Genomic DNA, 22263 nt, shown 5'->3' with positions numbered 1-22263 from the left:
GGCAAAACCATGCACTGGCATTTCCACTCTGGATCTCAACCTTAAGGACTGCATCAAGCCGGCCAGGTTGATGCCTACACCACAAAGAGAAAAAAAAATCTCCCAGCCTAGAGAAAGCCTTGTAGATACCACAGACCCCACCTGGGGCAGGAGCTACGTAGTCTAAGGCACCAGATGCCAATAGCTGTCCTGCTGCCATGCAGCAACATTTCCTCCTGCATGGGCACTGCTGATTTTAAAGGAATCTGGGTCAGGTAAGGATTTATCATGATGTCTTTCTGGACAAATAGCTGCTGTGGTTCACATCTGAGTTTTCTCTGCAAGTCACTGACTACCACGTATTTCAGAGATACTTTTTGCAAAGCCTACTTATAATGCATGTGCCTCCCTTCAGGTGATATTTGTCAGATTCCTACTATGGAAATGTTTTTACCTCCTGACAATACCCTTTAGATAGTGCCTATGGAGGTGGATGACTCAAGCTTGACATGATGATTTCCATCCACCATTTTTTATTAAAAATACTCCTAGCGGTTTGTAATGTGAAAACAGAAGCTGGTTTTAAAAGGGATGTGGAAACCACAGAGTATGCACAAACTGTGCCACAATTTTATGTCAACCAACAATAGCCAGAAAATCTATATGTAAAACTTCCCCCCAACCTTAATTTATAATCTCATACATAGAAACCAAGAAGCATATGGCAATAACATCCATCTGAGATCCCACCGTACTTCATGGTCCCTAAGAGACAGGTTATGGATGGCCTGCCACTTTCAACTTCAACAGTTACTGGATGTTACAAAGTTAAGTATCGCCTAATATAGCTTTCTGCAAGTTAATTCCTTTTGTGATGGTGACAGCTTCTAAAAACCTTCACGCTACTACAGAACCACAAATAGCAAACACCACTGCTAGGAATAGACAAGCCATCAGCAGAGTGACCTGTTATCTCTCCAGGCTCTTTCTTTGCTGCCAGCATAGTATTTAAGGCAGGATGGAAAAAAACAGTGCGGAGTTAAAGTCGACAGATGGCTGATGCAAGTCGGAAAAGTTTTCATAGGAGAAAAATAACCAGTTGGAGAAGAGACAGAGCAGCACCCTAAGCACGCCGCTCTGAATGGCGCGCGTTCATCCAAAAACCTAGACTCCCTCCCCCTTATGTTACTTGAAGTCAGCGATATTTTTCATTTCCTGATCTCCATATTATCCTTCAGCCACCACCTGCGTGCTGCAAACCCAGAGTGTTTGTCGGTACTCGCTGCAGGGACGTGCAGGGGCAGACACGCTGCGTTTCAGCCAGGCTGCGCAGTGCCTTCGCCCTGCAGCATCCCAGAGCCCACACTTGCAGGAATCGTTCCCAAAGTGAACGGCATTGAGACATGCAATGCTAACCGTGAAAAAAGAAAAAAAAAAAAAATCCGCTGGCAAAAACCTGACAGATAAGGCACTTGTTGAAGCTGTGAGCGCAGAGGAGCATTATAGAAAATTCCCATCGACTTCGCCAGCTTCAATAATAATTTAATATGTGTGACTGGAATTTCTCAATAGGCTGGAACTCCCTCAGGACCAAAATCTCATTGAAAAAGAAACCAAGAAGAATTTGGCATCTCTTTCCCAGCCTGTAAGATTAAATGCAAATATGTTATTGGCATCGAGTTATCACAGCTTGATATATCCACAAAGCTCCCATACACTGACATTAACTTCTCAAGGAGGAACATTTTGTTACCCTGAGATAGTTTATGATTAAAGGCAGAAAGACTATTTCTGTTTTGGGTTTGGGCAGTGAACAGTGGTACCTTCACCAATCACCAGCAGCACACCCGGGCACTGATCTAGTATTAGTGACAAAACACAGTAAGATAGTGACTGCTGCCCTAGTATTACATAAAATTTCCAGTGGCCAGGCTGGCACATAGAAAAGTATCTCCAGCTTCTTATGCTGCTCTGGCTTTAGCGGACACGAATCAAATCAATTCGGTACCACTTCTGTGTTTGCAGGTGGAAAAAAATGGCCTGAGGTTGAGCTTTTCTCTGCTAGGTTAAGAAGTGGGGCATATCTTCATGGCAAAGACACAAAGCCCTCGAAAATAGGTGTTTGTAAAGCAAAAGGCTGTCAAAAAAAAATATAACTAAATTCTAACAAGAAGCCTGTGCTTAACAGCCACAGAATAAATGGATGATTAGTTAAAGATCTCTAACCATTCTTCTGAAGAACGAGGGGGATACTCTTTGTGAACAGAGATGAATGTACTCTGCTGCTCTCCAATTCAATGGCACAGTTATAATGGGGCACCGACCACATTAAATGGATGCAGCGCTCGCATTAGCAGCGACTCGGCTGCTGCCTTCTCAAAAGACGGCTCCTCTACACCTAATTCACTTCATTTGCCGTTAATTAACGGAGATGATCCACAGCCTCTCGAGTGCTGGTTTCTCCCTGGGGAAGGCGGGTCTGGCCGTGGGGCTGTGCTCCGCTGCCTCCCGCAGCTGCTGCCCCCACCCCGGAGCCGCTGGTGGGAAAGCAGAGCCAAGAGGGCTTGGAAAGCTTGCAGATCACCCAACGTGGCTCGGGCTGACAGCAGGGAGACACGGGAAGGATGGAAATGAGACTAATGAGACTGGGCTTCCTTCCCATGTCCAGCCACAGACCATTTCCATGCAGAAAGCAGGGGAGCAAATCAAGGACAAGTTTCCCTCATGCAACAGGGTGGCCCCGACAGTGGGTTGCAGCTCTGAGGCCACTTGAATCAGCTCTTGACACCAGTCTGCAAATTTCAAAGGCAATTTCAGCAGATGTGCTCTAATCAGGTTAGACATAGCAGAAAAACCCTTGTTCTCTGCATTTGAAATGAACTGCAAGACCTCATCCAACATCCTCGTGTCTGCTCAGCCAACCCCTGTTATCCTGAACAGGGACAACAGCCACGCTTCACCTTGCAACATAATCTGTCGTCTATAGGATGCACAGAAGCTAAGCCAGTTCAGGTCTGCTCACCAAGTCAAATCTTTAAGCGAAGCTTCTGTAACTCAGGAGAAGAGCCCAGAAGATGCCTCTGCAGTCCTTGTGTTCCTGGGGTCTTAGCTAAGCTGCACTGAAAGTGGTTTCTCATGTTGCATCTCTCACCTGGACTGTGTTCAACACATACTCATTAGGAAGAGGAGAAGCAGTTACAAATACTCAGCAAACGCTGTTTGTACTTAAGATAAGTTAATGTAAATCTCACAAAACCAAATCCAAAGGCTCCGAAGTTGAAAAGGCTTGAAAACTAGTCTGATTTACCAAAGCACAGGTGAAAAGGGGGAGGGTGGGCAGAAATGTTGGCCTTCTGTTTTGCCAAAATGCCTCCAACCTGTCCTGGAAGGACCATTTCCACTTTGCACCATTCCCTTGCTCATTTCCTCATCAAGTTCTCCATCAAGACCATTGATTATGATCATGGCTTGTACCAAATGTCCACTGGGAAGCAAACCAAGAGCTTCAATTTGTTCCACAGCCCTCAAAGACCAGCTGTCCAAAATATTAACTTTTGCTTAGAAATGACCCTGGTAAGCCACAAATTGCCTACGAAAGAGACCTTCCCACCAGGAACCAGACTGTGAGTCTACCTGGCCTCACATCCCATCTGCAGGGCAGAAGGGATTAGCAGCAACCAGCTTCTAGGGAGAAAATTATGGGATTCTACAGGCAGCAGATGTAGACAACCTTCCTGGTAGCCTCTGCCAGCCTGAGGCTGATCTGTGCTCCAAATCACTGACCTGGAAAAGGGAACTTTAAAGCTCTTTTCAGCTTCTTAAACCACAAGCCACCTTCATGCATCTTGTTATATTGAGACACAGAGAGAAACTACACTTTTGAAAGGCCACAAGGCAAATGAGAAGATTTTCTAGGAAGACAGATTCAGCTCTGCAGGTTCCCAGGAAAGGCTAAAGACATCTTTATAAAAAGATATTAGCCTAACTTTTGCTCTTGCCAAGTTTTGCCCATAAAAAGCAGCCTTACTCTTTCAAAAAGCTGCCTTATTTCTAGGCAGAAGGATAAAATCTGAGGCTAAAATCAGTCTACAGCTCTCAACATAACTTTGGTCAGGGACCTTTTCTTTGTCTCTGATCTGCTGAGCCATCTCACTTCTGACCTGCGTTTTGATCCTTGTTTCATGGGGAGCATACCTCCAGTTACTGCACGGAAACACTGCAGAGAAGGTGAAAACAAGTCTTTTCCCATTCCCAGCCCCTTTGGAAAACCACAAGGACGTTGCTCACCATCCAGTTCCTCCACGGAGATATTTGCTAGCTGTTCACTGTCACTGCCAGCGGAGAGCGAGCGGTTCAGGTAGTTGCCCTTGTACAACAAGCCAGCTGTTACATGGTGGAATGGCATCTTCTCCCTGGGCACAAGAGAAAAGGGAAGACAAAGGCTTAGTTTAATTATTTGTCTTTGTTTTATCTGAATAGTACAATAGCCTGCCTTGAAAGAGTAGCTGGACCAAAGCATCCTACACCAGGGAATGCGCACTGAAGTTGGGTGCATGACTGATGGATTGCAGATTTTATTTACTGTCTAAGACAGGACCTAAACAAATAAACAAAAAGCAGCAGCTTCTTCTTTATGCCGAACAAGTTGGCAGAGACAGAACAGCGCTGCCTCAGGAAAGTATGAGTCTCTAGCTCTCATACTACAGCTTTCAGCCTAGAGATTTGCTATTTGATAATAATTATATAGTGCGTAGTGGTCTACATTGACATGCAATTAAAAAGTCATAGGATCCAGCAGCACGACTGTCAAAGCCATGCAAGAGTCTGGACACCAGCTCTCAGACCCTGCTCTGGAGCACCCAGATCCCTAAGATGGTTCAACCCCCACTGCCCAGAACACCCATGCTGAGCGAGACGCGTGTCACACCAGTGCCTCCGCTCCAGGCTCAGTGGCCCTCGCTGAAAGAAGAAAATTCACATTCAAGCAGGGCCCAACAAAGAACATTTTCATCTCACAAATATGACAGCTACGGAAAAATACTGCTCAATGGGAGGCTGTAGCAGAAAAGTGTTTGCAAACTTAGCAGGTATAAACACCGCAGCCTAGTGAAGGGCAGCCATCTGCACAGACAAAAGTGGAAATTACTGTCAGCAGCACTTACACATTGATTTAGGATACACAAGAAAGAAGCGAGTTTGCCAAAGTCAATTGAAATATTAAGAGGAAGATTTGTCATACCCTTGGCTGGTTTCAATCAGTGCAGCCCCATCATGGGCCTATTGCATTTTATACTGTACATTTCCAGCAGATATAAATCAGCAGAGTCAACAGAGCCACCCAGACATCAGCAGAGGATCTGGCCCAGGGTCTCCGCAGGGGCTGGAAGGTGGCCAGGACACGCTGGGCAGTACGGTTTGGAACGGACCATTAATATAAATTTATATGGCAACTTTGGCAGATCTCACTCACACCAGTGGGGGACACAGCCCTTGGAAACAAACTCCAAGGGCATTCTCACTACAGCCATGCCAGGACATCAGCTTGCTTTGCCATAAAGAAATAAGTGCCACCTACTGAATAGTTCTCCAGCCAACACTACAATTACAAGGATGATCTGGCTCTTACTCAGCCATATGTTCTTACCACAGTCAATAAAATAAATATATATATACATATCAATGCATTAATTTTGTAACAAATGCCTTCTTGCCTCACTGAGTTAGTAAAAGCTTTAATAGACTCACCAAGAGCAAACTAAACTCGAGACCCAGGAAAGCAAAGAAGAAAAGCCATGAGGTTTCTCTTGCACTGCTTAGCACGTACCTAGAATTTCTCTTGCAGTAATTATGTAAATAAATCCTAATCGTAATTTTAAGTATTTTTATTTGGGAGCCAGTTTCTTCAGCAGCACATTAGAAACCGTAAACAAGGTTTTCTTTTTCATTAAGCATATCTGTAATTTCCCAGCACTTGCCAATTAATGTATTTCATTCTGATATATTGCTCACTCTGACATATTGCTCTGCACTAAGATGGGAATTTTACCTACCCACAGGGAGACACACAGGCGACACCAGCTTTGGTACTGCTCTAGGTCCTGACAACCAGGGCTGGAGAGACACTTCCAGCCCTTTGCACCATCTTCATTAGCTGCCAGGCCCACCACAAAGTATTCAGGCAGCGATCGATCCATGTTTTCTCTCGATAATCACACGTGCAATGTAAAAGCAATTACACTGATTTTCAAAACCCTATCAAATTAAAGAGATTTAAATTTAACACCTGCAGCAGCCCAGGCGGAGCTTTGGATGAGCTTGCACTGCAAATGCGGCTTGTGAGGAGCCCATGGGGCTGAGGACTGATGCCAGCACCCACCTGCCCTGGCCCCTGGGCAAAGGGAGCTCAGCCCCTCGCATTCCCTGAGCTCACCCAAGGTCAGAATAGCTGCAAGCCATGGATTTAGGTGCACTAAAGCATTTCGGAAATAATTTTCTGCACCTTTGCTTCTACAACCACTAAAAAAAAAATGACAACGCATCTCCCCTGAGGGCTGAAGAGCTTAGAATCAGCTCCCACCTGCGATCCTGTACTGCATTTTAGTACTGGGGGGGACCCATGATATCCTAGACTGAGAAATCCTGGATTAAATTCTACTGCCTAGGTATATTATTTTTTTAAAAATTGCAATATTATTCAACAGAAACCCTGCAGAGCTGCTGGAATTCAGCAGCTCTCAGCCTGCCTCCAGTTTTAACAAGAGATGCTCAAAACTGGACCAGCAGCAGCTCCAGCACCAGATGTCCAAACAAGGATGTGCAGCCACGCTTCAGGAGCACTCAGCAGCCTGCAGACGGCAGCCTGCTGTCAAACCGAGCCTGCATGGCGGGAAAAAATGTCAAAAAGGGGCATTGCAAAGTGTGGGTTGTGGGAGAGTTCCTAAAGCAATGCACCACATTTTGCAAAGCACCCTATGTTGAAACACATACAATGATTAATGGAAATACGTAGGCTCCCGATGCCTGTCTGGGAGCAAGAGGTCTGTCCTAGCACAGCAGATTGGTCCAGGCTCGTTTTGAATTTAGCCAGAATGTCCGTGTTAGAAACACGGTAATCTCAAGCTTGCCTATGGCTGCTCCTTCCAGCGTCAGCTGAGACCCTGGGTAAACTCAAACCATAAGTGAACCGGTGTTGACAGGATCCATCCCACACCATGGTGATGCCCCTCCCGGGCACTCGGTCAGCAGCAGATGCTGGTGCCGGAGTGCAGGGTGCTGACAGCTTCCTATCTCTTCAACATGTTCGATTTGCAGCAATGTGCACTCACCTCCTCTGGATGGAAGCCAGGAAGATGCCCCGGCTCTTCCCCATTTTACAGAGCTGTACAACAAGCCTCCGAGCAGGCAGCTAAGCAGTGAGCTTTGCTCTCCATCTCCAAGCAGTCAAGACAGACACATTTTCCACTGAGCCACTTGCAAACTGAAAGCAGTTTTCAAAGGCATAGTGGGATTTTAGAGCAATGAAATCTCCTTGAATAATATCATGAAAACATTGACATTTAACCAAAAAGCCCTCAAAGAACCCATAAACATGTGTATGGAAATGTTACCATGGTACCTTGCCAAGGTTTCAGTCTCTGCGCCAAGCTCACCAGCAGGTTACATCCCCCGTAACGCCCGGCAGCAGCACTGCCAGCCTCGCTCTTTCCTTTCAACACAACCACATTTGTGAAATTTATAAGATGTTCGTAAGCAATTTGCCGTCAGGAAAAAAAGGCAGTTACACGATGCTCACATGTCTACGCTCACTCTGGTTTGCATTCTTCACCAGCTCTTGTGATATGTTTTTTAAAAAGGCTTTCAGACCCAATTGAAAATCCACACGACTGTTAAACTGGAAGGTTTAGCTTAAGTATCAGTCAACGAGATTGAATCAGGACCAATTTGTATTGACCTTGGATATCCCTTGGTGGTTACCAATTTGGAAAAGAGTTCTTCCTAACCTCTCTCCTATGTGCAGCACAAAATGATGCCCAGGAGTTGATCCTGGTTTTACAGCCTCAGGCACATAACACACAACATCATTTGCACTGCCTGGGTGTTATGCCTGGCCAGGACCGTGTATTTGCCTTCTCTATTCATCTGTAATTTGGTGGATCCTGGGCTGCTGCCCAGCAGGTTGTATGCCACCTGGACAAACAGATGTCAGAGCAGCCCCGCAGCTACTGCCCCATGGGTGTCAAACAGACCAGGCAGAAGCAGTGCTGGTGGGGAAACATGGGAAAATGGTAAAACTGAGGTCTCCGTCTCTCCCACAAATCTGACTGAGGTTGAGCAGAAGGTTCAAGCTGATACTATGGGAAAACACACATACATGGGCGGACAAGGACGCACGTGCAGTACAACAGCGTAAGTTTCATTTTCTTAGGAAACCGGGCTAAAAAAAAATACAGGAATACATAGAAAATCCATGAAGCAACCAGATGGCAGGGAAACTGGAACAGTAACTGTAAAGTCCCCCAGCTCCCTCTAAAACCCTTTAAAAATTCATCAAATGAAGTAACGGTGTTAAAGATGCTTCTCCATGGGCAGAGCAACACTGTAACATGTAAGGCAAATAAGCGCCATGACTTCCAAAAAAATTATCTCATTTTTCCCAGAGCTGAATGATTGCCATTGTCTTTTCAGGTAGGCTCTGTAGCATCTAGCTGGATCCAAAGGCAAAAGCATAGCCAACAGACCTCTGAGTATCACCTGGGAAATTCCTGGGCTATTTAATCCTCCATGATCTGGGCACAACACATCAGTCAGGGGACACAACCAAATTTCCAAAGTCTTCATTGCTATCCCGGTACATTTTCCTTCCCTTGCTGCCCATGCACCAGTCCCTTCCCTCTCTCCCAAGGAGGCAGCAACAGCTGATGGTGGTGGTTAACCCGTGCTCTCTGGCATGGGAGCGACTGAGCGGGACTAAATCCCCTTGTCTGTGTTTGTAGCCAGTATAGTTAAGGGAAGACAAGTCAAGAGTTTTGTTGCAGACACGTGGCTTTAGCAAAATCCTGCTGCTAGGAAGAGCACTAGGTCACTTTGTCCCTTATCACCTGCATTCACTGTTGCTAACAATAGCTTTAAAGATTATTTTTTTTTAATTTATTTTGTGCAAAAACTTGGCACCGCACATGCAATATGAGCCCAAGCTACCAAAGGAAAGTCTGAAGGGCCCGAAGAGCCTCATTTTGGCATTGGGAGGAGCTCTGAGGATGCAGAGAAGGGGAGCAGATCGAGAGCTCTGTAATGAGGTGTGAGGATTTAATCTGCTGCAATAAAATGCAGAAGTCTTGTTTAATCAGTCTCAGTTCAGGTACGTAAAGAGTCACAGGAATGAAAGAGTGCTCAGGCATATGGCTTTTTCTGTAGCTACAAATCAATACAAGTGGGTCTTGGAAGGGCGCTTGGGATGGAGAAAAATAAGGTCTGGTGCATAGGAAGCCCTAAAAAAAAGCCCTAAAATTGATCCTCCCAGGTGGAAAGTTTGTATTTTCTGACTATTGATACCAATAAAGCCAAATTCCCCAAAACACATGGAAAGGCACATTTGGGCAATATATAAACAGATCTATTGCAGGAAGAGAAAGACAAGAGCCTCCTTGCTACCAGTCCGCTGCTGCAGCCTGCACAGAGCAGTAAACACACCGGACCGTTTTTGAAAGCCAAATTTCCTCAGACTGTAATGCAAAGTCATCGGGCTGTGAGTGCAAGTGAGCCCTAAAGCTTCCTCTGAAAGGGTTTTTCTTTTACTTCTGGAAAACAGGAGTGCTCCCACTTTCTGGGACGAGGGCAACTTATCAGAAGCTAGATGCAGCATTTACACACATGATATTTTCAGCAAATTAATCCATTCAGATTGATTTCATACCTTTTACATGGATGTATGGACTGCAAACACGAGACCTTAATCCACAGCGCACACACATGGTGGTGGTACAGGTACAGACTAAAACTGGCCCCCAGGACCACTTTCAGCCCTGACCCTCCATACCCACATGTGCCCTCGTCCTTATCACACCTGGCATTCGTGATGTGATTATTTATTGGCATAAGCCTAAGAAAATATTCCCCTATTTCAGACAATGACCAAGAAAATGGAGATCTCCTTACTGGTAGATACTGGGTTGGGATGCAAGCAATAAAGTTCCCCATGGTGATCAGTGAGTAAAATGACTTGACAAACCTTAGACCATTTTCAACATTCAAGGATGTAACTGGAAAAAAGAGTCCTCTGAAATACAGAAAAGAAGGTCTGAGTGACAAGCCTAATGGATGTAGTGCCACAGAGGCACTTCACGAGCGACAAACTTCCAGGTTCAGGGACTACAAAGCAATAGGAGTTTCACATGGGTTTGTGCTGGTTTTTTCCCCACCTTCTCCAGAAAATTTGAAATTAAAAAGAAGAGGAAGGTCACTTCAAAGGACATCACATCACTAAACAACTGATGCTTCACAGCTGCCTTTGAATTCTGCATGGCAAAAAGGAAGAGCTGTGGATGCCAGGTCAAGTATAAAATACATACATTTCTTTCTGAAAGCTGAACATGTGAGAACACAGTGGGACAGTTTTAAACCATAGTTGTGGTTTGTTATTTTTTAACTATGGCCTAGGCTGATCCTCAGTTTAAACTGCAGGAGAAGACTGCAATGACTCGATAGCTCTGTATCTCCAGGGCAAGCACATCACACACTAAGGGGATAAAGACCCCTTTCCATTCCCAAACAGGCTTAAACCTGCATAATTAAAGAACAATCATAATCAACTCACCAGCATTTCACCCATTCACCCAAGCTCCTCTTAGCCCCCAAACTCATCCTCACCTTTTGCAGCCAGCAATCCCAAGCTTTTTTGCTGACCTCTCCCAATTTCTGCCACTGAGCCACTTTCTGCTACTGCTGCCCCAGTCTCTGGCTGCAGGGGTTGAATTTAGCCAGGATTAGTAAAAAAAATTCCATCTTCATATAAACCACAGGTGTTTTTGAAAGCTTCTGAGTGATAATGAAAAGTAAAATAAATGTCAACAACACACCAAAGATCTCTGAACGTTCTGCACTTCCCCCTCTAGTAACTGTAGCTCCTCTACAAGACAGCAGGACCCATGGCAGGCATCATCCAGGGGCTTCCAAGAAAGGGCTGTTTGAGGACATTGTAAGAGTTTATGAGAGGAAAACAATGCAGACTACTAAAAAGCTCTAAAATCTCAAGGCGAAGGGCTTCTGTGGTGGGAAGCTGAAGGCTATAAACATGCAAATTGGAAATTAAGTGAGAGTTTTTAATGGCAAAGGTGATTAACCACCGGAACAAACTGCCAGAACAAGTGACACATTGCTGTCTCCTGGACAAGACCAAACGCCTTGCTGGAAGACACATTTTAGCCAAGCACAAGCTACTAAGACTGGTATTGGAGTTAACGGGGTGAAATCTAATGGCTTGTGATATATTGTTTTCCAGATTAGGTGTTCTGACACTCCTCCTGGGCCTTAAAAACCATGCCATGGTGAAGACACCCTGAGGGGCTGAGCAGCATCGGTGCCGAGATGAGAACACGTGCAGCTGACAGACCTGCCAGCTCCCTCGGTGCTGTCCCAGGCACCTTCCACCTCACCCTAATTTCATTTTTCCTTGCCAAAACTGTCCGGTTAATACTCCCAAAGGGGAGCAGTGACCACCCTGTGCCTACCTCCAGGGACTCCTCCTTGCCAGCATGCAGCGGGGGCTCCTCCAGCCCTCCCCTGCTCCCCGCAATCGGCTTCCCCAGCGCTCAGGAGATGGGGGTACAGACAAAGTCAACACTGAGCACGTTTAGCTGAGCATACATCGCAGGTCAGCGGTGCAAGCGGGCTTTGTACCATCATCCACATCTGCTCAGACCATTACACTAACCCCTCAACAGTCAAAATACCAGATTTCCCTTTCTCTGGAATACTGAGTGCTTTTTTTTCCGAGTGGAAGAACACAAGAAGATAACACAGAACTAACTGATGGCATAGGGTACCAAGGTCCGTGTTGGCAGTAAAAGTATTGCAGAGCTTTTAGCTGAGATGAAGAGAATGTCAAAACAGCGAGGAAATGTCACTTGTGCATCTTCAGCCCCCCATAACGCATTTCTAACAGGTTTCCCTGCTCTGTTTAACTGTTTTCTCCTCCACTCACAACGGTTGAGTCTTTGCCTTATTGAGAGTGTCTCCAGGACAGTTTTCTGGGCATGCTTCTGTTCATTTACTCATGTCCAGTTGCCTTCACAGGCATAAATCAGACACGAAGACATTATTAGCAGCAATTCCTGGCACCCCCAGCACACTGAGCAAGCATCCTATTTAAGAAAACAATATACAATGGATTATTCATAACAGACTGAGTGCGTCACAGATGAGTAATTATAAACATGAAATATATCAATAATGACAATTCTTACAGCAGATTTAACAAAGTAACACACTACAAATAGACTGTTGGTTGATTATGTATTATTAATGAAATGCCAAAACATTTAGGTTTTTTAACAGGACAATTAATTACTCCCAATAAATATGACTTATGCTAGGCCTCTTCTTTAAAGGAGGCTTTTGGACTTCTGGTGAGGGTTATTTTTTAAAAGCAATAGCTGATGGTTCCTACAGAAAGTTCCCTAGGAGCTGTGAGGACTGGAGCCATCAACATATACAAATGAGCCAAAAGGTAATTAAAGAGGTGAGGGTAACCATAACACTGAATAATTTTCTTATAAATTGAGGTGGATCAGAGTGTACGATTCAAACCAAGATACGCTCCAAGCACTTCCCCACTGCAGACATTCAGGACTATTCGTTTCCTCGGGAAAGTGTCCATACACTTACTACGGCCCAGCTTTAAGAGAAGATCCAGACTTAAAAAGAGGATCCCAGTTTCTTGGTGGGAGATGGTCAACTGACTCAAAGGAAGACCTGCCCCAACAGAAAGTTTCCAGAGCCACCAGCCTGGTTATTATTAACTGCTATTAGGCCAGGAACAGGCTATGGTGAGAAAGAGTTCAGAGACTGTTGTGCTCAGGCGCCACTTCATGCAGAAAACTGGAATTACCAGCTGCCTTTGGGCACACGGAACTTGCAGCACTTCTGCAGATGGCGGCCAGGGCGTCCATCAAACGGTGCACTGTCCACCCAGAGCAGCTGTTTAACACCAACCTCTGCACTATTTAGCTGCTTATGGGAAGAGTATAGAGGTAGATCTCAAACCTGCAATGACCTCTATACGTGCCCAGCGCTCGTCAGGAATGGACCTCCTCCAAGGGGTAAGCCCTGGAGTTCTGATGCTGCAAAGTACTGAAGCATTCCTTGGACTCAGAGGGATCTGAGCACATGCTGGAGCGCCTCGTTGTCCAAGACCTTAATTCACGAGAAACCAGATCCTATCAGAGAGAGCTGAGCTGCCTTGAGAAAGTCTGCACTTCTTTCTTTGCGAGCTACCGGTCTTTGGGAGATTATAGTAAAGCTGTTCCAATAAACCAAAATGGTCATTTCCTGCTGGAGCACAGTATTTAGCTCTTGGGGTGGCACAAATTACAGCATCCTTATTTTTATTTCAGTATTTATTTGAAGGAAATGTACAACAGAAATCTGATGCTGGCTGTATTTTAAACCCATGAGCACTCTGTAAACAAGCTAGACCCAGAGAGATTTGCATGTTTCTTCTTGAAACATAAGGAGAACCAGTGAGACAGAATAATTGAAAACAGTTATGGAGACTTCATTTTCTTGTTTTTCCTGGGATTTGCTCTTGGGCTGGCTGCTCCCAACCTTAATACCTGACAGGGATGATCAACTATTTGGAATCTCATTTGCATAATAGTTGATGTGCCGACAGCTCTCCATGGGGAAATCACTGCCCTGGCAGAGGTCAACAATATGCAGAAAAAAACAGTGTAGCGAGGGCCTTTTTCTTAAACCACAGTTTTTAAAAGGGGTCAGAGCAGAGTACCTAAGATCAAGGATGAATACATAAATATATCTCAAAGAACACATTACTGTGACATCCTTGGTAGCCTCTAGATATGTCCTCAAACCCTTTGAGAAGCTTGCCAATTAGCAGCACGAGTATGTCCGGGTCTTCACATGCATGCCCATGAGGCACACTTCCCTCAGGGCCGGGTGGGAGGCCCACAGCGATCATGGGAGGCGATGGCAAAACTCCAGTTAACTTCACTGGGACAGGTTGCAAGCATCAGCAGTGCTCATCCAAGCCAACAGGCTATTTACTTAGCTGTTTGCCTAAGGCTTTTCAGGATTGGGTAACCCTTCAAACTGATCGTATCTATGCAAACAGCTAAGGTCCTGCAAATAGAGGAGAATGAAGAAAACCTCATTAAAGTGGATCAATCCCGGTGCAGGCAGAAGCTCACTGCAACTCATTAAGTTCACTGAGGTTCTGCCCTACTGACCTCTTTGCAGAATCAGGCCCCCGGCAGGAAGCGAACGCAAGCGCAAAGAGAATTTAGGTTAGGAAGGAATTAAGCCAAACTGGAATTTGTGCAAGGTATCAGTGGCAGCCGTTCCCGCCACTGAACAAGCTTCCAGCTTCTCGGGCTTGCTCACGTCATTGTTTAATGTGCCGGCATCAAGGATACAAAGATCCCAAGGAAAGTATTTGCACACAGATGCTCTCTCTACGCACTCGTGACCACCGCGCTGTCACCTGTGTCACCCCCCGCGTGCATCCTCCAGGACACTAAGTGACCACAGGCAAACCCAGTATCTGCTTGTGCCCTATTTAAAAGGTGAAGCAGCCAGATTTTGACCCTTTCTGCATTTATAAATATCCAAAACCCTTCTGCAGATACCACGGGGATGAACTTCAGTAAACACACATGATGATGGAAATGCAGGAAGGGTAAGGAAAAGGGATGACTCAGAGAGCCCCAAACCAACACCTCCACCAGCTCTCCCCAGCACTGCTGGGCATCGGTTCACTGCTGGGGGTTCAGAGACAAACACAGCAGCCGCCGTGCCTCAGCACCCCACTTTGCAACGCCTGCACCCTGGGAGGTAGCCACCGAAGCTGCTGGGATGCCAGCACAGCGGGGTATGGCTACAGGCAATGAACAGCATGGATCTGAAACCTCCATCCGGGTTAAATGGCTCGATAATGTATGAAAAAGGGAGATATATGCTGCCTGAAAGCTTCAGCTATGAAGAGACCTAATGAGAGTATGCAGTGCAGACGCTTAAGGTTTTATCATGCTGTAAAAATGTACATACAATTATGCCCAGTAAGCCTCCACAAGCAGATATTAAGTTCAAGGAATGAGAGGGCAGTTTTAGAACCACCCACTGAATTTCTATACATTTTCCATGTCCTGCCCATGACTTCAGGTTGAACAGACTAAATCCACACTGTGGCTTTAATTACCACTGCTTAATGTCTTTATTCTGAGAAACATTTTCACATTTTAGTGCTTTTATCAAAGTAGACTGCATTTAATTAAAAGCAGACCTATAAAACAGTTTGTTTCTATTGCCCTCTTTTCGTGATAGCCCAAGTACTATTGCATAATACCCAGTATTTACTTTAGTTTCTTGCTTACACTTTTAACACTAACCACATTCACAGGTTAAAAATACAATTAAAGCCTACCCAGTCTTGCAAAGCTTCTCCATATGTATCAGTTCACCCAGTTAACAGCTGAGCTAACTAATATATCTTTAGCTGTGGACTGTATAAAAACTGAATAAAACTGACTTGGTATTGTTTACAGACTCATAAAAAATAATTTCAGTTTACCTTAGCAAGCCACCTGGCTAAAATGAACACTCTCAGACCCATTCGACATTCCCAAAATATTCTAAAAGGGCTCTGGCTGTTTCATTTTACATCTCCTAATAGATTGCCTGCCATATTTCATGCTGAATCAATAAAGTTATATGTGCACAAATCGACTAAAATGATGTTTGCTGGTATTTCTAATACAAATAGTTTCTCAGTGGGTATTTTCTTCAGTTTACAACAATTCTGGAAGATAAAACATGCGTAGTACTACCATCTCGCTACTGGTCAAGCAATGATTTTGCTTAGAAATTAGGTCATTTAAAGAAAAATAAAATTACTTGCATTGCATTGTAACTTACAGGGGAAGGCTTTCTGGAGGCTGTGTGAGATGCATGGGACCAGCCATTTAAACGTACCAAGACCGGGCTGGGATTTAGTCTGTTGAAGGAAAGCCTGGACAAGTGGCCACAAAAATGTTGTTTATATATCCATCTATATTTATATATACCCATATATCATGATATGGTAGGAATAAGCTGCATCAGCATAGTCCTCAAGCACGTTATGATTGGACAAAAACTGCATGATAATGAAGTCAGAGAGTGTGTGAGTACGGAGAGAGGAGGTACGACCCCGTCTCCCCATGAAGCTAAGACAGAAAAAGGAGATTTTGTTTAAATTAGCATTTGTGCAAACTGTTTCTCTGTAAGTGGGGTTTTTTCTTTTCTTTTTGCAAGACAAGTTTTGCCCTGGGATTCAATAGCAGGGCGACGCTTGCAAAGTGTTTTTGTTCCCTGATGAAATCCGTCAGTTTGCAGGATCGGGCCCCAGCCTGATCCTGCCCCACTGTAAAGTTAAGGGGAGATGTTGTGAGAACCAGATGAGGTCTACACACCACCAGAGAGCACAGGACCAGAAGCCAGCTCCTGCAGGATGGAGCCCTCCCCACAGCAGACCCCTGCGGTCCTTACGCTACCTGAAAGTTTCACCCAGTGCAGGGTTTGGCCTGGCTCCACCACCCTCCCCATCCCTCACCGCCTGATCAGGATTCTGCCCGGAGATAGACCAACTGGAGCCAGGGCAGAGTATTTATCTACAGGTGCAGTGCAGAGAGGGTTTATCTACCGGTACAGTGCATACTCTGAGGAAACAGTTAAGCATCCACAAAGACTCCAAAAACTGAAAAGATGAAGCTTCCCCTATCAAACCCTTCCCAGAAATAAACAGTCACACCACCACACATGCATGCCAGTGGGGAAAGGATGCCTGCAAAGACCCTCTCCCAGCCCGAAAGAAGCCAGCTGGAATATTCCTTGTTAAAAAATGGCATTGGGAGCTCTTACCTGGTAAAATTTGTATTCCCAGCTACCAGCACACCTACAGCACCAGGCTCTCAGGGGGCATCGCGCGAGGGTGCAACGGCAGATTGGTGCAGGTCATGGAAGTTTACAGCCAGAAGCAAAAAAAACCAAACCCAAAACAAAGCAAAAATATCCCCCAAAAGCCACAACATGACCCAAATGATATCCCTGCAACGGTTGTCTCGTTACAAACAAGATGAGATGAAGGAGGGGTTTTTACTTGCTCTGAGGCATCATATGGAGCTTAATCACAGGCAGTTACGTATATGGTTCTTTTGGCCTTCAATCAAGTGTGTCATTTCAGTGGCAGCTGCCTACGTGATGTAAGCAACATGGGTGATCCAGTCCTTTGCCAATCACGGCCTTGTGCAGCTATTTTACAGCTGAACAATGGGGAAATTCGATTTCCCAGGCAATGAGGAGGTCCTCTTGTAGTCCAGCAAGTACATCGAGCGAGACAGGATCACGCACCTCTCCTCCGGCAGAGTTACAGGCAACCACAGCCCGGCCAGACCTCAGCGGGCTGCTCCCACAGCTGATCTCGTCCCACTATCATTTCCCGACGGAGCTCATCTGCATCCCGACGACTTCCAACACACTCCAAAAGCCACCGAGAGCCGAGACAAGCTTGCAAGGCGCCCAATGAATTAGCGCGACACGGCGCGGCGTGTGCTAAGAGGGATGCAGCTGCTACATGGAAAACAGTAAAACTTGGTGGGTGGAAAAGGTCTGAGCTGCTGGTGAGTAACAGGAGAAACAGCTCACACTCAGGACACCAGCAAAGCACGGCAGCTCAGCCTTCCTTAATGCATTCCTTTCGCTGCTCAAGTGGGTAAATCAGGAGGCAATCACTGCAAATCAGGTATTAAATCTGGTGATTGAAATTATATCTGAAATAAAATGAGGCTGGGCTGAATACATTAAAGCTATTAGTAGGCATCTGGGCGACCAGGCAGGACTCTCTTTAGGAGTCTTTTGGTTGCTGACAGCGGCATCAGGAGGTGTTTGGGGCCAGATTCCTCCGTCGTGTACATTTGTTGATTTTGACAGATTCATTAAGACCCCATCTATTCAAACAGATGGCGGATGCTCCCTCTGCTCTGGGATCTTCATTCTTATCTAACTCCACAAGAGCAGGACACTGCATAGATACTGAGCGCTTATTACATCATCCACGGTATGAACGAGAAGAGGGCCCAGAAATTAAGAAAAAGGCTTTCTGGGCAGTAAAAGTGATGAAGTGATGTTACGCCGCTCCATGGCAACTTGTGTGCCCCTCTCCACAACCACGCTGTGTGTGTGTGTGTGTGTGTGTGTGTGTGTGCGCCCACAACCGCACACAGCCAAAGAAGGGGGGGGGGGGGGGGGGCGGAAAAACCCCACCCGTGAACAAACCACACACGCGGAGGGGACGGGGTAACAAGTGCTCCCGTCAGTGGGGAGGGGATGAGCATCCACACCCGCAGACACCCCCCCTACACACACACTCCACCGCCACCCCCGGACCCGCTGCACCCCGCGGGGGACCGCTCCGCCGCCGCCCCGTCTAAGCAAGTCGGTAGGGCTGGACCAGCCCCCGCTCCGGTCAACAGGTCGGTCCCCCCGGGGAGCACCGGCTGCCCCCCTCCGCGGGTGGGGGGCAGCCGGTGCTCCCCATTCTTCGCCGGGGTCTCACCCCCTCCTCGACTCACCTCTCCACCAGCCGGCTCCTCTGCCACAGGTTTGCTCAGCTCCTCTTCCCCCCCCCCCCCCCGCCCTCCTCCTCCTCCAGATCGCTCCTGGCCGAGTTATTCAAAGGAGGATGGAGGGAGGAGGCAGAGAGAGATCTGGGCGGTGAGGATGGCGGAGCAAAAAAAAAAAAAAAAAAACAAAAAAAAAGAAAGAAAAACCAAAACCCAGTAAAATAATACTAATGATAATTAAAAAAAAAAAGAAATAAAAAGAGGCAATGGCGAGCGCGGGGCGGCGCGGCGCGGCAGCGCGTTGCGGCTCAGCGCCCCATGGCCCCGCAGCCCCCGGCCCCGCCGCGCCGCGCCGCGCTCCCCCCGGCAGCCCCCGGCCAGGGCGGCGGCGCAGCGCCCGCCCGGGAAACACCCTCCGCCGCGGCCCACCTTGCGGCAGGGCCCCGCTAACCCCTTCCTCGCCGGCACCTCGGTGCCAGCCACCCCCTCATCCCACCCCCCAAACCCCCGAGGGATGCTGCGCGCAGGGGAGAGGGGCCAGTCTCCGGGTGCTCCATCCTCCGCCGGCTCCCCCCGCCCGTCTTTCCTCCCTCCCGGAGGCGACTGGGAAAGAGCACAACCCCAAATAGTCCCCGACCTGAAAGGAATCCCTAATGTGGGGCTGAGCCCCTTAGAAAGTTGGCTCCTCGAATGCTCTCCAGGTCTCTTTTTTTAGCATGAAGAGGGGTGTAAGCTGCCGGTTCTGTTTTCAAGAAACAGGAATGGAGGAGAAGAAACCATGTCTCCTGGGCTCCTCTGTGCATAAAGGTGTTCCTCTCCCTGAACCCAGTGTCCCAGCCCAGCCAGCCTGACCCTCTGTTTGATGCTGAGGAGGGCAGAGGAGCAGAGCAGGTAGCTACAAATCACGGATGCTGGCAGCTCCGAGGGGGGGGGTCCTGACTTCTCCAGAGTGAAAGAGCAAGTGCTTGAAGGAGTGCACTTCTCCCCGCTTGCTGAGCATCTCCTTGGGCTTCTCAGCTGAGCTAAAACTACCACCGTGGGTCAGCCCGAGACACCTTTCCTTACTGCAGGCATCTTCAGGGGGTTACCAGAGCTCGGCGGAGCTCACCTGTCTTTCCAGTTCCCTTTCTGAATGCACCAGAGGCACACGCTCTTTGGATCACTGCCCAGTACCAGCAAACCCACCAAAAAAAAAAAGCCATACCAGGGGACAGCTGGACCAGGGTACCTCCAGCGGGTGAAATTTAGCTAAAGACAATTTAGGCTAAATACATGGAGAGATGTTCTGACTGTGAAAGCAGTTGACTGCAGAAGAGTCTCTAATGGGAACCCAACACTCAACTAAAACTGTCTCGGTTGGATCCGGAAAACAGCCTGGAGAGCCACCCGGCATCTACGGCAACACTCCCACAATCGTGTAAGCATTGAACAAAGCCTTCAGAATAAGTGTCAATTTTATGCCTCAAAGGTGTTTAATTCACATCCTGCCTGTGTTGCACTTTTCTGATGTAAAATCCTTCTCGTCTCCTTCCTTTCAGCCTTGTGGGTCATGCTGGGATTTTACCATCAGAAGGACTGTGATCACCAGCTCAGGAACCATGGGCAGAGGGATTTTTGCTTTCTCTGCTCCCTATGCAAACTAGAAATCCCATCTCTATTGATACTAAACAATTTTTGCTTCACCAGCTCAGCTGTCCTGCCCGAGGGTGGGATTTCTGCATCCCGCTGCCCCTTGCCCAGGGCCCGCACGCTGCCTGCTCACCAGGTCCTGGGCCTGGATGGAGACGCAGGAATTTAGCCGTGGTCTAAGTCCCTTATGAACCACCAGGGCTGTGCAGGCCCTGCTACATCCTGCAATTTTACCATTTTTATTAAGTTGCTGGCATTCCTGTGTCCAGCGAGAAGGTGATTCCTGTTCCAGCAACATGGCCCTCAGCATCATCAGTGGAAGGTGTATGACGGGACCAAACACTGCTTTATCAGGGAGAGACTGAGATCCATCTCTTCGTGTCCTTTTAATTTCTTTTTTCCTTGATCCATAAGGCAACTTTCACCTGTGACTCCCTCAGCTTCATCTGGGCTGCTTATGTGAGTGAAGTGGGGGCAAAGCCCCTCATTTGCAGAACATTATTCCCTGCCTTTAGCTAATTTCCTTTCCTTCAGCTCTGGAAGACATTAGCCAAAAAGGTTCCAACCTTCATGGCTGAAAACAGTAGCTGGAAAATCCATTAGGCTTATATATTTGTTATTAAAAATTGTTAAAGGACCGAGTTCTCATTAATACCTAAATATATCCAGAATATCTCCAAACTTCTGTCCGCATAAATAACACCAGCCAGTGGCCCTTTTCTCTTTTTCTTTGTTAAAATACGGAGCTGATTGTGTCAAACCCGCTGTTTTTAGGAAAATGTAGCAGAGCAGCTCCCGGGGCCGGCAGCTCCCCGGGGCGGGGGGGCGGCGATGGGAGGGCGCGCTCTCCGGAAGGAGAGGGCTACCTCGGAAATCAGCGCCGTGACATTCGCGTTGCACTCCTGAAAATGATACGGCCAGAGACAATATAATACTAATGTGACAAAGTAACGCGCTGAAAAATTATGCGAGGCAGGGAAGGTTGTTGTCAGAGACCTGCCTGGCTGCCTGTCGGGGACCGGTGATAGTTGTCACTGTCAGCGCTGAGCTGTCACTCTAATAACAAGTGGATTATCGCTTGATGTAATTTGCTATCAAGCTGTTGTACACCAGTCAGGCTGATTACATTTGGGTACCACCCAGCTCGTAGGGAGATGCTCAGCAAACCCATGGCCGTGTAGGCACGGTGAGGTCTCTGTTTTATTCAGGTGCCTCTTTTGAGACCGAGGAAAGTGGTGGCCGAAGCATCGGGTGAGCACGCGATTAATATGGCAGCAATAAATGCGGCGTCCAAGGGGAGGCAGGGCAAGCCAGTGTATGGTTTTAGAAGAGGCTGGTGTCTTAAAAATATCCCTTGTGATATCTAGATGTAAGGCCTGTAGGGTCACACTTAGAGGTCCCTTAGATAAGAAAGTCCTCTATTGAAATTAAATAGTTTTGCTCAGTTAGGGGTGACCCAGTGAAATTAAAACTCAGAAAGATCTGTAAGGCCCATTGAAGTGAGGGGGCCTGCAATTATTCCCCACAGTATTGGGGAGGGGGTGTCTGTCCAGTCCAGTTTTAAGTGTCCTGAGAAATACACATTTGACCACTCCTTGGGGAAGGTTCAGTAACATTTCACAGTCTAATGGGACTCACAAGTGGGATAAAATTTTCAACTTTCAGCCTACATTTTTGTATTGCTTAATTTCATCCCATTATTTCTGATGAAACACTTTGTGGAAGGCGTACAATTGCTCCCTAGCCCGGATTTTCATGTTTTAATGATGGTTAATTATTCCAGGAGAAACTTTTAGTTTTACTTTTTATTCATCTTGCTTTTGCA

General features: G+C 46.8%; 1 protein-coding gene across 3 annotated transcripts in view; it reads right to left on the bottom strand.

Moving 5' to 3' along the window:
- CALN1 (calneuron 1) overlaps positions 1–19119 on the bottom strand; it is a 129843-nt gene extending 110724 nt beyond the window's left edge. For 2 of the 3 annotated variants that reach the window (XR_012631678.1, XM_074890353.1), the window contains exons 1-2: positions 17110–17189; positions 4267–4391 (exon numbers count right to left, since the gene is read on the bottom strand). Coding sequence is in view for 2 of the 3 variants with exons in the window: in XM_074890353.1 (XP_074746454.1) it covers positions 4267–4384 (118 nt within the window). In the remaining variant the exon portion in view is untranslated. Of the gene's footprint in view, positions 1–4266; positions 4392–17109; positions 17190–18818 lie in introns of those variants that run through there. The other variant, XM_074890354.1, reaches the window with a different exon arrangement.
- Between the last annotated feature and the right edge of the window lie 3144 nt (positions 19120–22263).

The sequence above is a fragment of the Strix uralensis genome, chromosome 20 (assembly GCF_047716275.1).
Source record: "Strix uralensis isolate ZFMK-TIS-50842 chromosome 20, bStrUra1, whole genome shotgun sequence".
In the NCBI taxonomy this organism is placed as follows: domain Eukaryota; kingdom Metazoa; phylum Chordata; class Aves; order Strigiformes; family Strigidae; genus Strix; species Strix uralensis.
Note: the sequence above shows the minus strand (reverse complement) of the source record. Positions and strands in the feature narration are given on the sequence as shown.